Source organism: Sinocyclocheilus anshuiensis, unplaced genomic scaffold (genome assembly GCF_001515605.1).
Source record: "Sinocyclocheilus anshuiensis isolate Anshui unplaced genomic scaffold, SAMN03320099.WGS_v1.1 scaffold1287, whole genome shotgun sequence".
Classification (NCBI taxonomy): Eukaryota; Metazoa; Chordata; class Actinopteri; order Cypriniformes; family Cyprinidae; genus Sinocyclocheilus; species Sinocyclocheilus anshuiensis.
In genome coordinates, this window is record NW_015539958.1 from 197,564 (window position 1) to 219,377 (window position 21,814).

Below are 21,814 nucleotides of genomic sequence, written 5' to 3' on the forward strand. Positions count from 1 at the left end.
AGAAGCCACCACAGTCTCTCTATGGGCTTTAACTATAATTCCTGTACACTATCTATATCTATATCTATATATCTCAAATGATTAAATTAATTTCTCTCGCCACAGAGTTCCCACACCGCTTGGCTGATTAATTCCTAATGCCCATTTCAATGCAGGAACAGTTTGTTCATTCATTTTGAATGTTTTGGAAATAAGTCTCTAATGCTCCCCAAGGCTGCATTTATTTAATCAAAAATACCGTAAAAATAGTAATATTGTGGAATAGAAACGTGAAATTCTATTTTAATATATTTAAAAATGTAGTTTACGTCTATTATGGCCATTACTTTAGTCTTCAGTGTCACATGATCCTTTTATTAATTATTCTAATATGCTGATTTGGTGCTCAAGAAACATTTTATAACACTATCAGTTTTGAAAACGGTTTAATATTTTTGTGGAAACTTTTTTCAGAATTCTTTGAAATACGGAAAGTTCAAAACAACAGCATTTATTTGAAATAGAAATCCTTTGTAACATTACAAACATTTTTACGGTCATGTTTGATTTAATGAATCCTTGCTGAATAGAAGTATTAATTTCTTTAACAAATAAATAAATAGCATTAGTGGCTTTTATATTTTAGGAGATAAACACTCACCTTTAGCAGCAAATCTGCAATATTTTCTGTTTGCATATTTCGGATCCCCAGCAAACACTCTGTGCATGCAGTGTGGCAGGGTGGTATTTCATGCTCATTTACATCCTGAGCTTTGACAGACTGATGGTCAATGTCACTCTTGACATCCCCTTTGAGCTCTACAGTGTGAAACAAGTAGTTTTTGATAAGTATATTCACATATTATGATATACAACCAAGAGTTCTCAGTGAACTTTTTCCAGAATCAATTATATCTTTACCTGAGAAAGGCCAAGGCCGATGCACCTGATGTCCACCTCCACTGCAGGCCCAGAACTGCAGGTGCAGGAGGCTTTGACGTACATCACACCTGTTCCAGTCCAGCAGACAGGACAGATCCTTAGTGTCTGTTCTCATGTTTTCCGCCAGACACAGCAGCTGGAGATAACTGGACACATCTGCCTGGAAAAGTCCAAAGTGTTGACGGTCACAAACCAGACACAACACAAGAGAAACTATTTTTTGGCAAAAGAGAAAATAAACTAAGTGAACTTACCACTGAAGGAGATTTTAAATGGATTTCCTCAAAGCACCCATCAAATGTAGCACCAAAGTTTGAATCTGTGCAAAAAAAAGTCCCATGATGACGCACAGATATCACACACTCTAACTTTCTGTTCTCTGCCAACTTTACTCACCACTGGTTGTTAGAATAACTGGTCTTTTAGTTGTAGACATGAAGTTTTTAATTGCAGCCAAAAATCCAGAGTCATCATCAAATATGATGTCCACCTCCTCGAATAAGATGAGGGATGTGGCAGTCCTCTTGTCCTGGTCTTCAGCGGAGATCTTGGTGCCCGCTGATGTTCCAATGGGGCACTCTTTGCTGTCAGCCTCTTTTGCTTCGGCAGACTTTTTCCGACTTGCTTTTAAGACTAAAAGAAAACAAGATGCCATATAAAGGTCTCAAACACGAAACTTGAAAACAAATTCCTAAAAAAATATAAATAAATACATAGCATTAACAGTAAATAAATGCTGTTCTTTTGAAATTATATTCATCATAGGATACAGCGGAAAAAAGTATCAAGGTTTCCACAAAAATATTAAGCAGAACAACTATTATTCAACATTGATAATAATAGGAAATGTTACTTGAGCACTAAATTAGCATGTAGAAAGAAAACAAGAAATGCCATAGAAAGGTCTCAAACGTGAAGCATGAAAACAATTTTGTAAATACGGCTCACAATAAATCTCAATATCAATTCAATATTTGTGTTTGGCAACACTTGACTTGGATTACTGGATTTTGAATTATTACCAGGTTGTGTTTTCTTGTCTTGACTGTTTGCATCTTTGCCAGTGGGCCTTCCACCTGCTTTGAAGAAATTGGCTAGAGATGTCGGAGCCAAGCCTCCTCTTCTGGATGGAGCCATTCGAGGGGACAGAGGAGGCTTCCTGGGCGATGATACAACCCTTCTGGGGGAGTTCAACTTCCCTGTGATTGGAAGAGACACTGAGAACTCAAACAAAAAGTCATGCACAGTATATATTGTTCTGTAACCATCAAGGGAAAAAAAATTCATACTGGGAGAGGAGCCGACTTTGATAGTGGTGCTGTTGCTGCTATAATTGCTGAAGTATGATGGTTTTTGAGCGTTGACACCCTGGATGTCAACCTGGTGGGACTGAGTGGCTTCCTTCAGCTGGGATAAGATCTGACGACCACTCCTTTGAGACGAGGAGTTCACCTCAAATACCTTGAGAAAGAACACCAACAGTGTTGGTAGAAATACTTTCCTTTTTAGAACGGCACTAGACAATCCCAAAATAGTAAAGTGAATTGAAAAATGAACCACACCTTGAATCCAAGTTCTTGTGCACAGGCATAGACTGCAGCAGTCTTGCCCACTCCAGTGGGTCCAGTAATAAGAAGAGTGTTACACATACGATCTTCTGTCTCATCTAGACCTTCTCCTATGAGCCAGGAGTCTGGATAGAAATAAAGTTGAGACAATGATTTTTGAATATGGCAAGCAAAACAGCTAGTACTGTGCCGTTTAGCATCTTTACATACCATTACTGTCCTCCTCTTGCTTCTTTTCCTGCTGTTTCCTCTTCTCTTCCCGGTCAGCTCTCAATTTCCACTCTTTCAGCCAGCTAACAGTAATAAACAAATTGAAATAAGAAGAAATTTAACAGAAAAAAAAAATGAATATTCATTACTGGCATGTCGATTAGTGAATGGGATCTTTCACCATCTTTGTTTAAACTAGACAGCATAGTAACCTGTGTAGCCTCCAGACAGGCTCCATATTCCCAATTACTTCACTGGAATGCTGCGGCTGATATTTCTCTGTCCAAAGCACATCCTCTTTCACTCGATCTAGAAATTTAAACATGAACAACCACATTACAAAAAACAAACATGTAGTGCAAACAAGTTTAAGAAACATTATTTCATAACACCTTAGGTTCAACTCGAGGTATAATGAACGAACTACCAACCATATTATAAATACACTACCGTCCAAAAGTTTGGGGTCAGCAAGATTTTCTTTTAAATAGATTAATAGTTTTATTCAGCAAGGATGCATTAATTTTATCAATAGTGACAGTAAAGACTTTTGTAATGTTATAAAAAAAAATCAATTTCAAATATTGTTCTTTTGAATGTTCTATTCATCAAAGAATCCTAAAAAAGGGATTGGGTTCCACAAAAATATTAAGCAGCACATCTGTTTTTAATATTGATAATAATATATAATGTTTCTTGAGCAGCAAATCATCATATTAGAATGATTTCTGAAGGATCCAACACCTTAGGTTCAACTCGAGGTATAATGAACAAACTACCAACCATGTTATAAATACACTACCGTCCAAAAGTTTGGGGTCAGCAAGATTTTCTTTTAAATAGATTAATAGTTTTATTCAGCAAGGATGCATTAATTTTATCAATAGTGACAGTAAAGACTTTTGTAATGTTATAAAAAAAAATCAATTTCAAATATTGTTCTTTTGAATGTTCTATTCATCAAAGAATCCTAAAAAAGGGATTGGGTTCCACAAAAATATTAAGCAGCACATCTGTTTTTAATATTGATAATAATATATAATGTTTCTTGAGCAGCAAATCATCATATTAGAATGATTTCTGAAGGATCAGGTGACACTGAAGTCTGGAGTAATGATACTGAAAATTCAGCTTTGCATCACAGGAATAAATTACATTATAGAATATATTTTCAAATAGAAAACATTTTAAATTGTAATATTTTATTGTAATAATACTTTCTAATAATATATTTTACTGTATTTTCAATCAAATAAATGCAGCCTTGAGAATAAGAAACTTTCAAAAACCCCAAACCTTTGTACTCTTGTTCATTGTAAATTCATGTTTGTTGTACAACTAATGCTAATCAATTACTGTAAAGTTACAATTTTTTTCAAGCAGGCTTTGAGAGGAAGAAAACTTTTCAGAGTGTGAAAAGATTGTCTTAAAAGGTATTTAATTTTCACCTCCTGTGCTTGAACTTTCTGGGACAGGGGAATCCATTATAATGAGAGCATCACTCTGGTTTCCCACAGGTGAGATCAACTCTGCCGGCTTGGCCTCTTCTTTCTGCTTTATTCTCAGTGACCGACCTCTTCGACTTCTGCCAGACGGCACAGTGTCAGAGACATTCTGTGCTGCCTGAACTCCTGATGGTGGACTTTCTTCAGTCACTATGGCATCCCCTTCTGGACTGGACTTTGGTTTTTTACCCACTTTGCCTGTTGTCCCTCCTTCATCCACACGCTTCCTTTTCCTTCCGACACCATTAGATGTTCCAGCAGGGCAGGACACCTTAGACTCAACTTCAGGTTCTACAGATAATCATATAAATCAAAGAAATATGCAAACAATCTGTCAATCATTCTGGAAGACACGTCTCATTATGAATGCATTTCTGCCTAAGAATAATATCTTACTGCAAGCTAAAAACAAAAAATTTAGTTGAATTGTATTTTTCAGTCACCTGAAGCAGAGGCCTGGAGGATGTAGTCCTCACGTCTCTTAACAAACTGCGTAAAAAAGCGTTGATGAGGGAAGGAGGGATTGGAGATTCTCATCTCCTCCAAAAGATGCTGCCTGATTGGCTCAGAAAACTCGGATCTTCGACAACAGGACATCTAAATGATAAAAAAACAAGTTACTTCTTTTTGACCAATTTAATGCACCCTTACTGAATAAAAGCATTAATTTAATTCAGGAAAAAAAATATTTTACTGACCCCAAACTTTTAAACGATAATGTCTTAAATAAAAAATGCAAAACACATAAATCTAACAATTTTCACCAAAAGATTACCAACCTGGTGGCAAAAGGCTCTTTTAGCAGGAACTGTAGTATAACCTAAAGACTTCTCCAAAGACATCAGTGGCACAGATGGTAAATTATAGGACTCCTTCAAACAACTCAGGAAGGGATTCGTAGGCCACTGGAGGTTCCAAACACAACAATCTGCCATGGACAGAAATGAGCACATTAGTTTCTAATACACACAAATAAAGAACACAATCTAGACCAGTGGTTCCCAACCTTTTTCAACTCGCGGCCCACACAACCAAACACATACGTTTCCGCGGCCCACTGCAAAAATTTTTTAACTGACCCCACTATTTGTTGGGTTAATAACTGAGTACTCAGAAGCTAGATTGTTAACTGTCTTTATTGAATTAACTGGCAATGAACAGAAAATAACTCTGGCTGGCACCGCTCAGCAAAACGGGAAAACCAGATCCAGGCAGAGGTCGGAGGGAACATGCAGAGCAGTGTTGAGACGAGCAGTCAAAACCGGCAGAGAACTGGAGCACTGCACAAAGCAAGACTAGAGTCAGACTCGAGTGACAAGCGCAAATTGAGAGCAGATATAGAGCGAAAAATCGAGAGAGATAAAACTGGCGAGAAACCAATGAGCAGCTGCGCTGCATGCAGCTGCTGCGTTGAAGGGAAAAACAAAGACACGAGGGAAACACAGAACTGAGAAAACAGCGATCAAACCCTAGTCCTGACCATTTTTAATTTGCATTGTGTGAATAATCTGAAAACAACAGCCATGACACAAACTTAATGGATAACATGCAAGAAAATAAATAAATAAATAAAAAACCTTCTGGCCTCATAAACTACAATCTTTGTCACTTACCTAATGCGAAGGTTGGTGTTGTTTAGCATTTATTAAGTGCTGTATGTCGGGCTGAAGTGAAGAAAGTTGCAAGCGGAGATCAGGCTTGACGTTAAGCTTATTCCGGTATTTTGTCTTGAGTGCCACCAATGCAGAAAATCCAGCTTCGCATAAATATGTTGTCGGAAATGGCATCAGAAACCTCAGAGCTTTGTCAGAAAGATCAGGATACTCGGAGAGAGTATGAATCCAAAAATCCATCAAAGATTTTTGAGAAAACGTTAATTTTAAAGCACTGTCACAAGATAAGTCAATAAGGCTGTCGTGCTCTTTTGCACTTAAACTTGCGACGGCTTCATCACACAAATTTACAAAAGGACTTTCAATCCAGGTAACCTGAACATCTGGAGATGGGAAGTAGTCGTGCAACTGGCTCTTCAGACCTTGGAGATGCTCTTCAATCAGCTTTGTAACTGAGGCAGGTAGGCTCATGGCTTCTTCTGTCAAAAAAATGCGACAAATTCTCAAACGATTCGGAGTTTGATTTGCTAATTCGCCCGGTCCACATGTCCAGTTTCTTTATTGTGGCTTCGACTTTATTTTGGACTTGAAACGCTGTCACTGATTTGCCTTGAAGACTCAAGTTCACTCCATTTAGGTGATTGAAAATATCAGAGAGGTAGGACAATTTTGCAAGCCACTCAAAATCACTGAGGCGGTCCGAAAGGGGACATTTTGAATCGGATAAAAAAATCCGTGCTTCGTTGCGTAATTCGAAGAGACGACTAAGCACCCTGCCTCGTGAAAGCCATCAGTGTGTAAAAGAAGCTGAACATGATCACTTCCCATTTCTTCACAGAGAAGTCAAAACAAACGTGACTGAAGGGGCCTAGTCTTTATGAAATTGACTATTTTAACAGCCTCATCCAAGACACATCCGAGATCTGTGGGCATCTTCTTGGTCGCTAGTGCTTCTCGATGTAAACTGCAGTGGACGGAGCTCATGAGCGGTGCAACTATTCTCACGCGCGCAACGACTCCGTTACGATGCCCCACCATCGCTCTTGCTCCGTCTGTGCTCAGACCCACGCATTTAGACCAATCTATTCAATTTGAAACAATAAATGCATTCAAAATATCAAATATGGCTTGGGCAGTTGATTGAGTCGGCAGCGACTTACAGAAAAGGAAATCCTCTTGTAATTCTCCGTTATGTACATACCGTACATAAGCAATGAGGTTGGAAAGGTTTGCTATATCGGTCGATTCATCCAACTGTAGGGCATAAAAGGGACTCTCTCGAATGTTTTTAACCAACTTCTGAGTTATGTCATCTGCCATTTCATTTATTCTTCTCTCAACTGTATTATCTGAAAGTGAAATCAGATTTAACTGCTTTCGCTAACGGCCTTTTCTCCACACATCACGCCAACCATTTCTGTCGTGGCAGGTAAAATCAAATTTTCACCAATTGTGTGAGGTTTTCCAGCCTTTGCGATGAGCTTTGCTACACGATAAGATGCCTCCACTGCTTTACTGTTGTCGTTGCCAGAGAACGCAGTTTCAATAGTTTGTTTCCTGCTTTGGTACTCTTTCAGTTTGTTCTCAAAAAACTCAATAGGCTTGGACACATATTCACTGTGTTTAGTCTCCAAGTGCCGTCGTAGTTTGCTCGGTTTCAAAGCTTCATTTGATAAGACTTCTGAGCAAACAACGCAGAGTGGTAGCTGCTTGTTCTCCGCTCCCACACACGTGAAGCCTAGCGCTAGTCACTACTGTATTTTCTTTTAGATTTATTTTGAGTCTTTTCAGTGTCAGGCTTACTTGTAGATGGAGAAACATCTGCATTTGTTCTTTTCAGCGACCCTGTTGACAGCCATTTATCCATGTTTGAATCTGTTGTTCTGTAGCATACGCAGCAAAAATATTTTAGAATTGGCGGTTTATTCTTAAACCAATCAGCGAGCTCGAATAGTGGAAGCAAAGTAACAGTTTAATATTTATTTTTTGTTAATTAATTATATATATTAAATTATGATATTATGTTATGACTTAGACATTTTTACATATATTAACAATATTATTATTTGTTTTAATAGTAATTGGCGGCCCCCCTGCAATACCGTAGTGGGCCGCGGCCCACAGGTTGAAAACCACTGATCTAGACAACATCTGTCAGCTTACCTGCAGCCCGCTGCTGGATATGAACCACTGTCTGGGAAGAAGCACAGGCCTGGCTGTACGCCTCTCGACTGGCTGCTGTCTTTGCGATCTGCTTTTTGAAGGACTCCGGAAGGCCACTCTTCAGAAACTCTCTCTTTGATCTGAACTGTTCATCATCTTGCGAGTTCTCTGATGCCTCTCGACTGACAGGGTTGAGTTTGTGGGGACAGGCATTTATTAGAATTTAACACTGACGGGAAAGTGAAAGAAATAAAGAGCATTTTCCAATTCAATTAGTGTCTGTAATTATTAGCGCAATACCTGCTGTCATCAAAAATGGAGATGATAACCGACGGTCTCAGAGCTTTTTTTTCACCAAACAGAAGAGCCACTTTAGAAGCTGAAAAAGATGAAGACATCAATGGATTTTTTAATGACTTGAATGCAATTTCCATGTTGGCACAAAAATGAAACTAATTCATTATTAAAAATAATATTAAAGCAGGTGTTGACTCAATTTTAACCATTTGTGTCAGTGTAACATACCTGCAGGAGTCTTGGATGTTTTATTTTTACCCAAAACTTCATTCAAACTACGAAGGTTTTTCTGGCTTTTGTCACTTTCCTGTGAGGTGACTGGAGTGCTTTTGCTGTCCTCCAAAAACACTATAGAATCCTATACAAATGACATATAAATTATATAAATTAAAGAATAACCTGCGCAATTTTAGCAGCAGTTCCTGTAAGCATAAAACATTTACACCAGTTCACTTCTAACACATCCAACCCTTACCTCATCTTCACAGTAATTTATGACAGACTCTTTGCTTCTTGAAGAACGTCGTACAGTGTCTTTCTCCTTATTAGTGTCTTTTTTACTTTGCTGAAGAGCTTTGGCTTCCTGCACCAGCTTCCTAGCTTGTTTTCTTTTTTTAACTGCATTTAATTCCTAACAAATAAGAATTTTTGTGAGTAATCTTCCATTTTAAAACAACGGCTAATGACAATTATTTTTTATTTTTATTAATAAAACATCATTTAATTTAGATTACAAATTTCTTATCAAAATAATTACACAAAAACACTTACATACACAACACTTATATAAACACTTATATACACAATGTAAGTATTTTTGAAAAATGTTAAAATATTACATAGCATTCTTTTTTTATAACATTCATAAATCATAAATGTTAGTTACCTGTGTTGAGAGAGGACTTGATATTTCAAAATCACCAGCTTTTGTAGCAGAGGACAGAAATACTTTGGTGATTCTCATCCTATTGAATAAAATTGATGATTTATTGTCTCATGTACTTCACAAGAAACAATTAAAGTAGGAAATTATAAAGTGAATCTCACCTGATAGGGCTGCCTTTCATGTCTGGTGGGCAGAGCATTTCAGCTCTATAAATTCCCCTTTTGGACCTTTGAGCTTTTGGGGTGGAGGCCAGAGAGGGTGTATTTTGGGTCTCATCATCTTTTACTGTGTCCTCTTGCCTCTCTTTCTTCTGTGGTGCGGTATTAAGCACAGCGGCTGACTGCCTTCGTGAAAGCTCTCTGGTTGACCTCCTCAGCTCTCTGACAGCCTTTTCACTGCTGTCATTATCAGCTGGGCTACTCTCATTACCGACCTCTTTGGGAGGTTCTTCAGGTTTCGGAGTTGCAGCTTGTGCATCTTCAGCTTTCTTAGCTTGCCCATTCTTCCCAGATTTCCTAGCTCGCTTCTTTTTGTCACCAGGACAGCTCTTCTGTTCTTCATGCTGCTCCAAGCTGGTCACTTCAGTTTTGTCCTCAATACATTTTTCTTCAGTTTTGTTCTCGAGAGATTTTTCGTGTTCTCTGTCTGCTGCCTCCGGTACTTTCTCGTGAACGTGGTTCTGCTTGCTCTGACCCTTGTTGGTTTTGCTTTTAAACCCATCAAGACTAGGCTGCTTAAAGGCATTCATAAACTGCTTTCTCTCTGCCTCAGTGCTTTTAGGATTGGGGCTGGACTCCACCACATCAAGTTCCAGATCTTCCTCTAGAAGAACAACGTTAGACTTCCTTTTGAGGTCAGGCAATACGTCCGGTTTAACCTCTGGGATAAGATGAGACAAACTCTTGTCCTCTTTTAATTGACTTTTTTTATTTCTACTAAAAATAGATGCAACTTTTAACTCCTTGGCAACTTTGACGGACTCATGATGATCAGGGGAAATGGGATGCACCTCAGCTTGAATCGTGAGAGTTCGGGGTGATACCTGTAAAGGACCGACTGCAGAATCACTCTGATCAGAGATACAGAGGTTGCCTTCACTTGATGTGTCAGTGGCATCAGTCTTGGGAATCGCATTGCTCTCTTCCTGCTCTTGACTTTGATTCTGCAGGAAGTCTTTAAATGAGATTGTGATGGTGCTGCTTTTCTTATCTGCACTTTCCTCCAATTTAGTCTCACATACAGGCTCCTGAGCATCAGCATCACATTCCTTAGTTTCTTCACAGCCAACTTTTGCCTTTCGGTTTCTCCTCACAGCAGATTTTCTGTTTGCACAGTCTTTCCTCCTGCTTTGTTTTAACGAGGATTTCTGTTCAGAACTTTCTGCAGAATTCTTAATCGTCAGGACATTTGGATCAGCCTCAGTGGCATTTTTCCTCGCATCAGATTCTTTATCAGAGTTTTGAGCTGGAAGGACAGCAGTATTGCTTTCATTTACAGCTGATTCACTGGGACTTTCCATCAAGACAACGTCATCTGTGACCACCTGTGCATCCTCCTCTTTGGCCTTCTTGCTGTCTTTGGCCTTCCTGGTTCGCTTCTGTCCCTGTCCTCTTATAGGTTTACCAGGGATTTCTCGACTTACTTGCTCTGAAGGTTGCGGGGAGCTTTCTTTAGCTACTAAAGGGCAGCTTTTTATTTCTTGTGCAGGCGAGGTCCTCTTAAAGTAGTCCATAATGTTGTTAGAACGTGGTGGTGAGAACGGTTTCTCCACCGGCTTGGGCATAAAGTAGTTAGTAATCGTTTTGACAGATGGTGCATCACCATCCTTCCTCAATTTCTTACACGGCTGGAGAAACAGAGCAATAATGTCAACTGCTGAAAATCATTCAATGTTCCTTGAATAGAAAATCAGTACTTTGCCAAATCAGCATACCAGCTTTTTGTGACACATACCTGACCCTCAAAATCTTCCATAACAGACGCCATAGCCACGGCCCCAGCCATCGTTTCACCCCCAAAACTAAAGTTCTGTATAGTTTTAACAGACAAAACCAAGGACTTTAGACGAGTTTAAACACAAGCACAAACAACCAAGCCACATTCTGTTCAAAGATTATTTAAAAATATTTACACCATGAAAATTTGCATATAACAGTGACAGTTAAACTCTGAATGAGTCTCCATAATCGCAAATATGAAATGTTTACCTGTCAACTATGCGTTTGTAGAAGAGGCATAAACATTTCAGACACTCACCGGTTCTTTTCCTTCTTTGAGGGACACGTTGATACATAGTCTAAATATACAGTGTACAGTGCATAAAATATGAGCACAACAACGAGTTTACGTAAACAGTAATCCTACCTACACATTTCCCAAACAACGATACACACTCCAAAACCGGCGAAAAACAAACATAACATGTGATAATAACCGATCCCCAAACCCACCTTACGTGGAAATGTAATCAGAAGTGCATTTGAATCTAATGTTGAGAGCGCATATTCACTAATAATGTAGGTTTTAGTGTAGTGAATTGTTTTCGACAAATGGCGCCAAATATCACGGAGGTCTTTCGCCGCGCCGGCTCGGCCAATCACAGCCCGTGTCATCATACAATCCGAAACAGGAAAAAGCGCCTTTTCAAACTAGTGATGGGAATTCCGGCTCTTTTTAGGGATCCGAATCATTTGGCTCAGCTCAGCAAAAAGAGCCGGCTCTTTCGGCTCCCAAACGGCTCTTTATTTAGGACCACTTCTGGCTTTTATAATTCAGCCAAATTTTTTGACCTTTGTCTGGTATGTGTGCACAAATATAATTAAATTATTCAAAGTAATTAAACTAAACCATTCAAAAAATAAAATTCAACACTATAAAATTCCATGTAATATTCAGTTTTGTCAAATCACACTTGTCTGTAATTCAGATTTACACAAATTCAAATTGTTTATAGCCTCTGGCTCCATAAACCTTTCCGAAATACCATCATTTTACATTATTCTTAGTATAAAAACCAAAAACCTAATTTACGTAAATACATAAAACACTGTCACAGAACATTATTACCCAGATCACACAGGTACATCTCTGCTAAAGAGTGCATGATCTATGAAACATCTGCTGTGCAAAAAACATCTGATAAACATCTTAGAAAAAAAGCAGATTTACACGCATTCTAAAATATGAACATCTTCAAGACATCTGATAGATGTGCAAACACTCTAAAAAAAATACATCTTGCAGATGTAAATGCAGACATTAAGACATGTCAGGGTAGTGAACTATCCAAAACACATTTATTACAACTATTATAAACAAATCATACTCAAAATGTAACATGGTGTGCCACATAACAGATAAAAACTAAATTACAGTGTGCAGAACAGAAGCATTCAACAGTTGTATTGTTATATCTATTAACCCTGTCACATTGTGCAGGTGTGTTGACTCTGTTGGTGTGTTTGTGCAAAGCAGCATGAGTCAGTACATGAAGTGCGCGTGGCTAACAAACAGTGTGGCAAAAAAAAATCCTATTATTTTGTCGTGTATTAAGAAAGTTAAACAAACAACGCCGAGAGCCGTCTTAGAAAACGGCTCTCGGACTGGAGCAGAATCATATAGTTCACTCAAAGGAGTCGACTCTTAGAGCCGACTCACTATTTCAAACGACATTCCATTTCAAAATAGTAACAGTCGTCTGGAAGAGACCAAGAGAACAAACAGATATTTCTTCATTAACGTGGTTACATTGTCCTATTAAATGAAATTAACTTGAACTAAGGGATACATTACGCCTAATATCCTCATGTATCCCACATTTAAGGTTTAAACTGTTAAAAAAATTACATCATGACAGGCAGTATAACTATCTTAACATTTTCTGTCAGATCAAGATTTTTCCACTAACCCTTTTTCTTTTTACGAATTAAACGACAGGCGCCTTTATTTTGAAAGATGAGCCGAACAGTTGCCGCGGCCTTGTTGATGTGACGCTCACACTTGCATACGCCGCTTTACCAACGTACCATCTACAAAAGAAACAACGGACGCCTAAACGAATTTAATCCAAAGCCCAAGGTATGTAATATGTATTTATACTTACATTCCAACGTGTGAAATGCAATTCTTATTTTAGACGTAAAAGCAGAAAACTCAAACAAACACGGCACAGCATGACTAGCATTCACGCTAACCGCTTTGTGCCTACTTTTTTTTTTTTTGTAAACCAGGCTTTGCAAATGTATTGGAAATTATCATTTTTGCAATAAAACTGTAAGATACTCGATTGAAAACTCAGTTGCAAAGGGTTCGTCAAAATTGGTGGATAAGTTGCGTACAAGAAAGTGAATAAATAAAATAGTTTAATTTGTTGTATTATTTTTAGTAATAATATTTAAAATAACACCGAAATTCAAATTTAAAATTAATTAATGTAACAGCTTACCAACTAATAAAAAAATAAAGATTATATTATTATATTTATATATTCTATTATATATGGTATTATTTAATATAAATATTTAAGTTAAACAATATTAATATTATTGTAAAAGAGTTTTTTATTATTATTATTAAACACACTGATACACTAAAAGACTCACTGGCAGATTTGTCTTAAGTAAGTTTCAAGCTTGTATATGATTGACGTTTCTGATGATAATTTTGTTGTGTGTGTCTCTGTTTTACAGTTCTTTTCTCATCTTGGCATCTTTCGGGATCATCTCGGTGTGTGCAATTATGTGCACAACCTCATAGTCTCTTTGTTTCTCAGGAGGCTGAGTGTGTTCGTGGTCTCTGTGAGACTAACAGAGGACTGGAGAGCCAGTGAGAGGTTTTTATCAGCCTCACATTGAGGAGTATTTCTGTGAATGTGTATGCATGTGTGTCATGATGGGCGATGTCATTGACCTGGACAGACAGATTGAGCAACTCAGACGCTGTGAACTTATCAAGGAAAATTAAGTCAAGGCACTGTGTGCCAAAGCGAGGTAATGCTTAGGTGTTCAAGAGACCAGGGGTCCGTTCTTCGTACCTCGCTTAATACATTTGAGATGATTTGAAAGATTCCAGATCTAGTAATCGTGATTAGAGCCCGACCGATATGGGTTTTTTCACAATTTCAAGCATTTTATCTGCGTTATATATGTTCTGTAAAAATAAATTTCATATCGGCGGCATATTCGCCGATACCGATATATCGGCAACAGGCTCATATCGGCCGATAATATCGGCAAAATGATATATCGGTCGGGATCTAATCGTGATAACTGATCTCTGGCTAATTTGGTTCTTCAAACGAATTTGCAGATCTGATTAAAATATCTGGATTAAGTTGTCTAAGATTAGCGCGCATTCTCATGTTCCCTGAAAAGGGCAGATGTATTGATCGATACTGGAGACCACGATCAGCAATGCAGCGATTGGCTGGCGGCAAGACAGCTATTTATATTCATGATTTCTTGTATTTGTACAGGCTTTACAGTTTTATTTCAGTGTTGTAATTATTAATTAATGTAATCTTTGAAGCAGATTTGTTACATGACAGCGTTAATTAAAGTTTCTTAAGGGTCAAGATCAAGTTATCTGCATCTCCTGCGCTCCATCAAGCCACTCCCATAATATCTGTCACCACTTAAATTAATGCACGACTCGGATTAACTTTATAGCATGTGTATAAGTCTCCAATACAATTATAAAGTAAATATTTCATCACTAATACATTTTTCAACGAGTAAACCTGGCTGTGTCTATAGTGTTATAGATGATGACTACACAACATTATAATATTTTTTGTATTTTTAAATTATTATTATTGTAAATTACTACCTTGGATCAGTAGGGTACTCTTCTAATAAAGTAGCAGTGGCTGGGACAGATTTTAAGTATCAGTTCTGCTTACAAAGATGCGATCTAATCCTGTTTACATGAAATAAGCCTGCTCCCGAGCAGGTTTAAGCTTAAGGACCTGTTGCTATGACAGCAACTCCGGGATGAGCTTCGAAGAACCAAACAATCCAAGATCATGCCAAATCGTCAACAATCAAATCCAGCTAACTGAGTTAGCGACGTACGAAGAACGGGCCCCAGATATCTCATTATGCATTTGTTTTACTTATTAGTTTTAGTCCGCTATGCACAACCCATGTGCATCTAAATGACTGGTGCTGATTGTTCTCAAGTTTTATATCATTATACAGTTTCTTGTTGTGAAATAATGTTCAAAAGCTACCTTACTTATGCTGTAAGTAGGCCTGTCACGATAACAATTTTTTGTTGTGCGATATATTGCCCCAGAAATAATTGCGATAAGCGATATTATTGTCATTTTAAAGACCATTTTATGCCACTGAATATATAATCATAATGTAACAGCATAATAATGCAAGAAGGCCTACACACTTCCAAATGACAACAAACTTTTAATTTTTAAGAATATTTAGATCATGGAAATTAAGTATCAAAATATTGGATACCTTAAAAAACTTGAATAAATAGTAAATAAACATTTTCTAACAAAAAATGCAAAGTAACTAGTACAAAAAAAGAAAACTGCACAAAGAACTTGTATGGAGATTTTTCCATCTACAGATTTTTTCCTGACCTTCTTTTCTCTGTAAATTAAGGGTGCACACTATTACTTAGCAGTCAGATGTCCGTATGCACAAAGGCACAGATCCCTAAACAAGATCATATCTGCAGATGCAACTTTTTTTTTTTTTGTAGAAGCATTTTTTAAATTTGAACTAGCACCTCATGACTACACCATGTTATGTACGAGAAGCTGCAAAAGACACAGGCGCAAGTGGAATGTACTAAACATGGTGACATTATTTTTAAGCAAATATAATGTGCGATATATTGCGTCACCAAAAATTATTGAGGTCATGTACATATATTGCGCGATAAGTCGATATATTGATTATTGCGACAGGCCTAGCTGTAAGTGTCATTGTTTTGCTTTATAGGGAGATTCTAGTGGAAGAGAGTAATGTTCAGAGGGTAGATTCTCCCGTCACAGTGAGTATTTCTGTATACATTACCTTCTATAAACTTTTATAGGATTATGTAATTGTGAAAGCAGCTCATTATTTTTTTTTTCAGGTCTGTGGAGATATACATGGGCAGTTTTATGATTTAAAGGAGCTATTTAGGGTAAGCGACTGAGAATGCAATATGGCGTTTGTTAAATTTACAATACTTTTACTTTTGAACTTGTATGGACTGGTAGATCAAGTTTCTTAAAATAAACAAAACAACAATGCATTGTGCTGTGTTGTTTGACTCTAGTTGTCCTCTGGGTCTTCAGGTGGGGGGTGAAGTTCCAGAGACAAACTACCTCTTCATGGGAGACTTTGTGGACAGAGGGTTTTATAGTGTGGAGACTTTTCTGTTGCTGCTAGCATTAAAGGTGTAGTATCTGTCCTGAAGTTAATCCTGTTTGCTTTGTAATGTGTGTATGTTAAAGCTGTTCTACACTCTGTAGTCTGCTCTTATTCATAGTACTTTATATTTATGTCTTCAGGTGCGATTCCCTGACCGAATAACGCTGATCAGAGGGAATCACGAGTCGAGGCAGATCACGCAAGTGTATGGCTTTTATGACGAGTGTCTCAGAAAATATGGCTCTGTTACGGTCTGGAGGTACTGCACAGAGATCTTTGACTATTTGTCCCTCTCTGCTATTGTTGATGGCAAGGTAGGTCCTCTTAATTCTGTATCTTTCCACTTTCTATTTTTAATATGTTTAACAATGTAATCTATTCCTTATTTAGCAGCCATTACTCCAGTCTTCAGTGTCACGTGATTCTTCTGAAATCATTCTAATAGGCTGATTTGGTTCACAAGAAATGTTTCTTATCAATGAAAACAGCTGCTTAATATTTTTGTGAAAACTATTTTTCCTATTCTTTGAACAGGAAGTTCAAAGGAACAACATTTATTTGAAATACAGCTCTGTTGGATGAATGTAAAACTTATTGTCACTTTTGATTAATTTAATGCTGAATAAAAGTATCATACATATATATATATATATATATACACTTGTTTTTGCTCCTCAGATATTTTGTGTGCATGGTGGCCTTTCTCCATCTATTCAAACTTTGTATCAGATCAGGACTATTGACCGAAAACAGGAAGTTCCTCATGATGGACCCATGTGTGACCTGCTGTGGTCTGACCCAGAAGGTGAAGAAGACTGTGATATTCGACAATAAAGGAAAGGCCATCAATATGTTGTTAATACCTCTCTTTTCTTGTCTCTAGACACCACAGGGTGGGGTGTGAGTCCCAGAGGAACTGGATATCTGTTTGGTAGTGATGTTGGTGGCACAGTTTAATGCTGCCAATGATATCAGCATGATCTGCAGAGCTCATCAGCTGGTGATGGAGGGCTACAAGTGGCATGTCAATGAAACTGTGTTAACGGTGTGGTCTGCTCCAAACTACTGTTATAGGTGTGTTTCTTCTCATCTTACAGTGGTGCAGTAACTCTTGTGTGTATCAGTGACCATTAATATGTAAATATGCTGGTTTGAATGAATTAATTTACTCTTTTGGAATATTTCTTAGGGGTGGTAATGTGGCAGCCATTTTGGAGCTTGATGAGCATCTCCAGAAGGAGTTTATCATATTTGAAGCTGCACCTCAGGAAACCAGAGGCATCCCCTCTAAGAAACCTGTGGCTGACTACTTCCTTTGACTTTTTCTAGTCCAGGAGAAAAATTGGAAGCATCAGAAACAACATCTGTATAAACTTTTTTTTTCTTCTTTTTTGTGCTGGCCAACTTTTATCTGCACATTCAGTATTTCTGTGAATGGACCAGTTACAGCATTTATTGCCTTCACATTCCTTCCTCATTACAAATGTTTTTATTTATCTTGTCAAATGTATTTGAACCGGTTTTAACTGTCCCTAATTATGTGGTAGTTTTGTATTTTCAAACTGGTGATATTTTTTTCAACAAAAAGAATAAAATAAGTAATATAATTTAAATATTTGCATATATAAATCTACAAAAACAAGCATATTTTTTAATATGCAGCTGCTTGTATTTATACAGCCGGTGTTCCATATCAGTAATCATTTAGCACTGATAAAAATGTTTGTAATCAAACCTAAAAGATTTACAAGATCTTGAATAATAGGCTGTAAAGATGTAAGTGATAAATCATGATGGCAAGGCGTCATAGACAAGATCATACACAAAAGATAACACTTTCAGGTGCTCAGTTAAAGGCATTGAAAACTTGCTATACTAAAGTTGCTATATATTTTTGAGTTCAATGGTCACAGATTTAAAAATGGAATCTAGTTGATGCACACATAAAAGTTGGAAGCTGATTTGGTTCTGACCTGTTATTTTACAAAACAAACATTTTAATGTCCAAATATTGTGATATTTGATTGCCAACATTAAGCAGATTATGGGTATTCCTATTGCTAGTAAGTAATATTTTTTTCTGTTACTGGTAACCTGAAAGTTTTTCATCTTACTAATGTTACAGAGTGGCCAACTAAAATGGATCAAAGATGTGTGAGGAGAAATTGCACAATGTTTTACAATGTAAGTTATCATTTATTGTTTTAAAATGCACTTAAACAATGTTTTTGTCCATCACAACACATTTATGCTCTAAAGAAATCATTCACCGGGTAATATATTCATTGCAGCCACAAAAAGAATTCCTTAAAAAGGGTAAGATCAAATAAGCAGTGGTGAAATGTCATCATTTTACTGGATTTTTCTTTACTCTTAATTAGATTAACTGTCTTAATTAGATCTCTTAAATGGGAGCTTACAACCAACAATCATATGTACAACTTAACCAGATGGCAAGATCATGATCAAAAACATGATTTTGTCACCACAGAATCATTTAAAAAAAACTGAAGCCATAGTGAAAATCTCTGAGACAGAGCTTTCTACCTCATCAACAACTCTGTCCCCTAATCTAAGAGCACATACTTAGCAATTTTTGCAAGGTTAAAACCAACGTCAAGAATTTATCTCTCTTGTGTCACTCTTAAGCTTTAATGTTGACATGATCAAATCTGTTGCAAACACCAATGCAAGTACTTATTTGACTCAAGTGCCTCACTGTAACCTCCATTTATTTCATTTAGAAAATGAGGGCCAATTGACTTGTTTTTAACCTGGAGATTTCCTTGAACAAGTATAAAAGAAACAGGCTTTGAGAAAATTCATAATGTCCATGATGTTCAGACTGAGCAGACTAAACATATTGACACGTTCTCATATTTCTTGCTCTAGTTGCTTTTTGAGTATGTCAAAATAAAAGAAATCAAATCACTTCGGTATCAATTACTTTTACGCCAAATCATTTTCCTCAAAATATTGAAATGTAGCACAACAGACTACAACACAGAATAAGTGTATAAGATGGTTTTTTTTCTTTTGGTTATTACAGAAAGAGTCATAGATAAGTTCTTAATCAAGCAGTAGTGGTCAGTTCAGTGTAACGGGAAAACTTAATCTGTATGCCTCCATTTCTAGTAGCCATGCGTTACTGGATATTAAGAAAGCATATAGGTAATTGTAAAAGTTAACATTTGGTTTATTAGAATGCAATTTTTGCCAGTGTTGTGGCAAACAGTGCACACTTCATATTAGTATGTGCCAACTGCCAACACACTTCATATTAATATGTGCCGGATTTTCCTAGTTTCTGTCTGAATTATGTATCTAAGCTACAAATCTTTTTATGCCTCATTCAAATTAGACTCATAAAAAGATTTCCTTCATTTGTTAAAGCAGAAAGCACTTTTTACTATTTTCTGTTACCAGTGGGCATTTCTTTCCTTAGCAACTGTCTCTAGGAAATGCAAGTGATTCGCATAAAGGGCCAGGGAGGAGTCAACATCAATCCAGCTCACTTGACCTGCGTTGTCGCCTGCTTGCAATGGAAGCTCACTCGCACTATTGCCTAGATGGAAAGAATTGAATTAAATACGTGGGATAGAACAATCTACTTTACTCAATAAGCCAATAACATATCATCCCAAATATTATTACGTGTTTCATCAATACACTGTTTTTACCTGATTCGTCATGGAAATTGACTGCAACTGTCTCCATCCAAGCATTATCTGTGTTTCTTGGATCATCTACATAGCCTTTATACACCTATAGGAAAAAATATGCTGTGTTATATAGTGCTGCAATGCTTAAGATGCAGTCACATTTACCGTTGTTTGGTGAAATACAGTAATTGCAACAGGAATCTGCATGATCTGTTTTTCGTGAGGGTGAAAAAGTTTTCACTTTGTGTTAAATTTGGTCAAACAAATTCACTGTGTTGACCAACATAAAGCTGCTTGGTTCAAAATTTTATGACATATGCATTATAAAATATGCATATTTTATGCATACCAAAAAAAAATAAAAAATAAATAAATAAAAAATATATATATATATGTATTTATTAAAATAGATCATTTTCAAATTATAATAATATCTCACAATATTACTGTTTTTTTCTTTGTTTTTAATCAAATCAATGCAGCTTTGGTGAGCATAAGAGACTTCTTTCAAAAGCATTTAAATATCGTAATTATTCCAAACTTTTGAAGTGTAAGCGCATGGTCTTACCTGAAGACCTGCTGAGTCGAAAAGCTCAGTGATTCGCTTTTGGATCTTTTCCCTCTCACTTGGAGATGCTTGCAGAGAGTTCAATGCCTCTTCTGAGAACTCGCGCTGCAATGTTTGAGAAATGCGCTCTCCAGGGTCCACCATTCCCTGAACACACAACAACAAATATCATAACCATCTTTTTTGCATATTAGCAGAATGATTTTAAACATGCTCACCCCACAGGTGCTGCTCACTCAAAATAACCACTCTGAAAATGTAAAACAAGCACTGAGGTTCATACTCACCCCTGGGATGGCCCATTCGCCACAGTCCAACCTCTTGATGGACACAAATTGCAGCACAGGTAGTTGAGAGTTAGTGTGGTGGACACGCTGTCCTGTAGAGTCCCTTTTCCACCTGTATGAGACCACAGGAAACTGGAATGTGTGTTCAAGAGGGTTTTAAGCATGTGAACCCTGCCACATTACACACAAAATACCTTGCATGCATGGAATTGTTAAACCGGTCCAATGGGAAAGAGATTACATGTAAAAGGTTGGTTTCCATTTATTCCGACACACATTTTAGTACCTGGTAACTATTGGATCAGCGGCGTGGTTTGGACCCCACCTTCCCAGTAATCCTCGGCCCTCTAGCCCAGTTCTTCCATGTGGATTACTGAGAATGATTTACAGTGAGTAAAGACATTGATAAGCAGCAATGCAAGCACTGTAAATATTGCAATTATTGAAATATTTTGGATGATCTGGTGTTTTAATGTTTGACTCACAGTGGTTTGCCATTCTGGATACGATATGAGCCCTCGTGGCTTTCCCTGTCCACAGATCCATCCAAAGAATTGAACTGTGGGGAAAATGCACTAAAGAAAGCATAAATAGATTTTTATACATATATTTCCAAACATACATCAGGTAAATCATTATCACTGTAATTCTCTTGTGATACACCGTGTGAATTTTCTTTTAAATCAGAAAATTTGTAGTGTTTGTTTAGGATTGATTAATATATACTAAAATAAAAATAATTATTAAATAAA

General features: G+C 37.2%; 2 protein-coding genes and 1 pseudogene across 7 annotated transcripts in view; 1 reads left to right on the plus strand and 2 right to left on the minus strand.

Moving 5' to 3' along the window:
- Window positions 1-604: 604 nt before the first annotated feature.
- Window positions 605-11,748, minus strand: LOC107687016 (ATPase family AAA domain-containing protein 5-like). The gene is made up of 20 exons (XM_016484155.1): window positions 11,420-11,748; window positions 11,117-11,191; window positions 9,325-11,009; window positions 9,164-9,242; window positions 8,753-8,908; window positions 8,506-8,635; window positions 8,281-8,359; window positions 7,981-8,162; window positions 4,984-5,132; window positions 4,648-4,801; window positions 4,148-4,495; window positions 2,912-3,008; window positions 2,700-2,782; window positions 2,484-2,614; window positions 2,211-2,382; window positions 1,944-2,120; window positions 1,318-1,554; window positions 1,176-1,240; window positions 901-1,081; window positions 605-798 (listed from the first exon to the last, which is right to left on the minus strand). The coding sequence occupies exons 2-20, from the start codon at window positions 11,165-11,167 to the stop codon at window positions 605-607; spliced, it is 4,350 nt and encodes a 1,449-aa protein (XP_016339641.1). The 5' UTR covers window positions 11,168-11,191; window positions 11,420-11,748.
- Window positions 11,749-12,870: 1,122 nt separating this feature from the next.
- On the plus strand, window positions 12,871-18,139 carry LOC107686996 (serine/threonine-protein phosphatase 4 catalytic subunit B-like; annotated as a pseudogene).
- A 1,303-nt stretch (window positions 18,140-19,442) lies between these two features.
- The window catches only part of LOC107686995 (ADP-ribose pyrophosphatase, mitochondrial-like), a 6,270-nt gene continuing 3,898 nt past the window's right edge, over window positions 19,443-21,814 (minus strand). For all 6 annotated transcript variants that reach the window (XM_016484126.1, XM_016484125.1, XM_016484128.1 and 3 more), the window contains exons 3-8: window positions 21,548-21,637; window positions 21,349-21,435; window positions 21,063-21,174; window positions 20,776-20,922; window positions 20,226-20,310; window positions 19,443-20,110 (exon numbers count right to left, since the gene is read on the minus strand). In XM_016484126.1, the coding sequence (XP_016339612.1) occupies window positions 19,965-20,110; window positions 20,226-20,310; window positions 20,776-20,922; window positions 21,063-21,174; window positions 21,349-21,435; window positions 21,548-21,637 (667 nt within the window). In that variant the 3' untranslated portion in view covers window positions 19,443-19,964. The remainder of the gene's footprint in view (window positions 20,111-20,225; window positions 20,311-20,775; window positions 20,923-21,062; window positions 21,175-21,348; window positions 21,436-21,547; window positions 21,638-21,814) is intronic.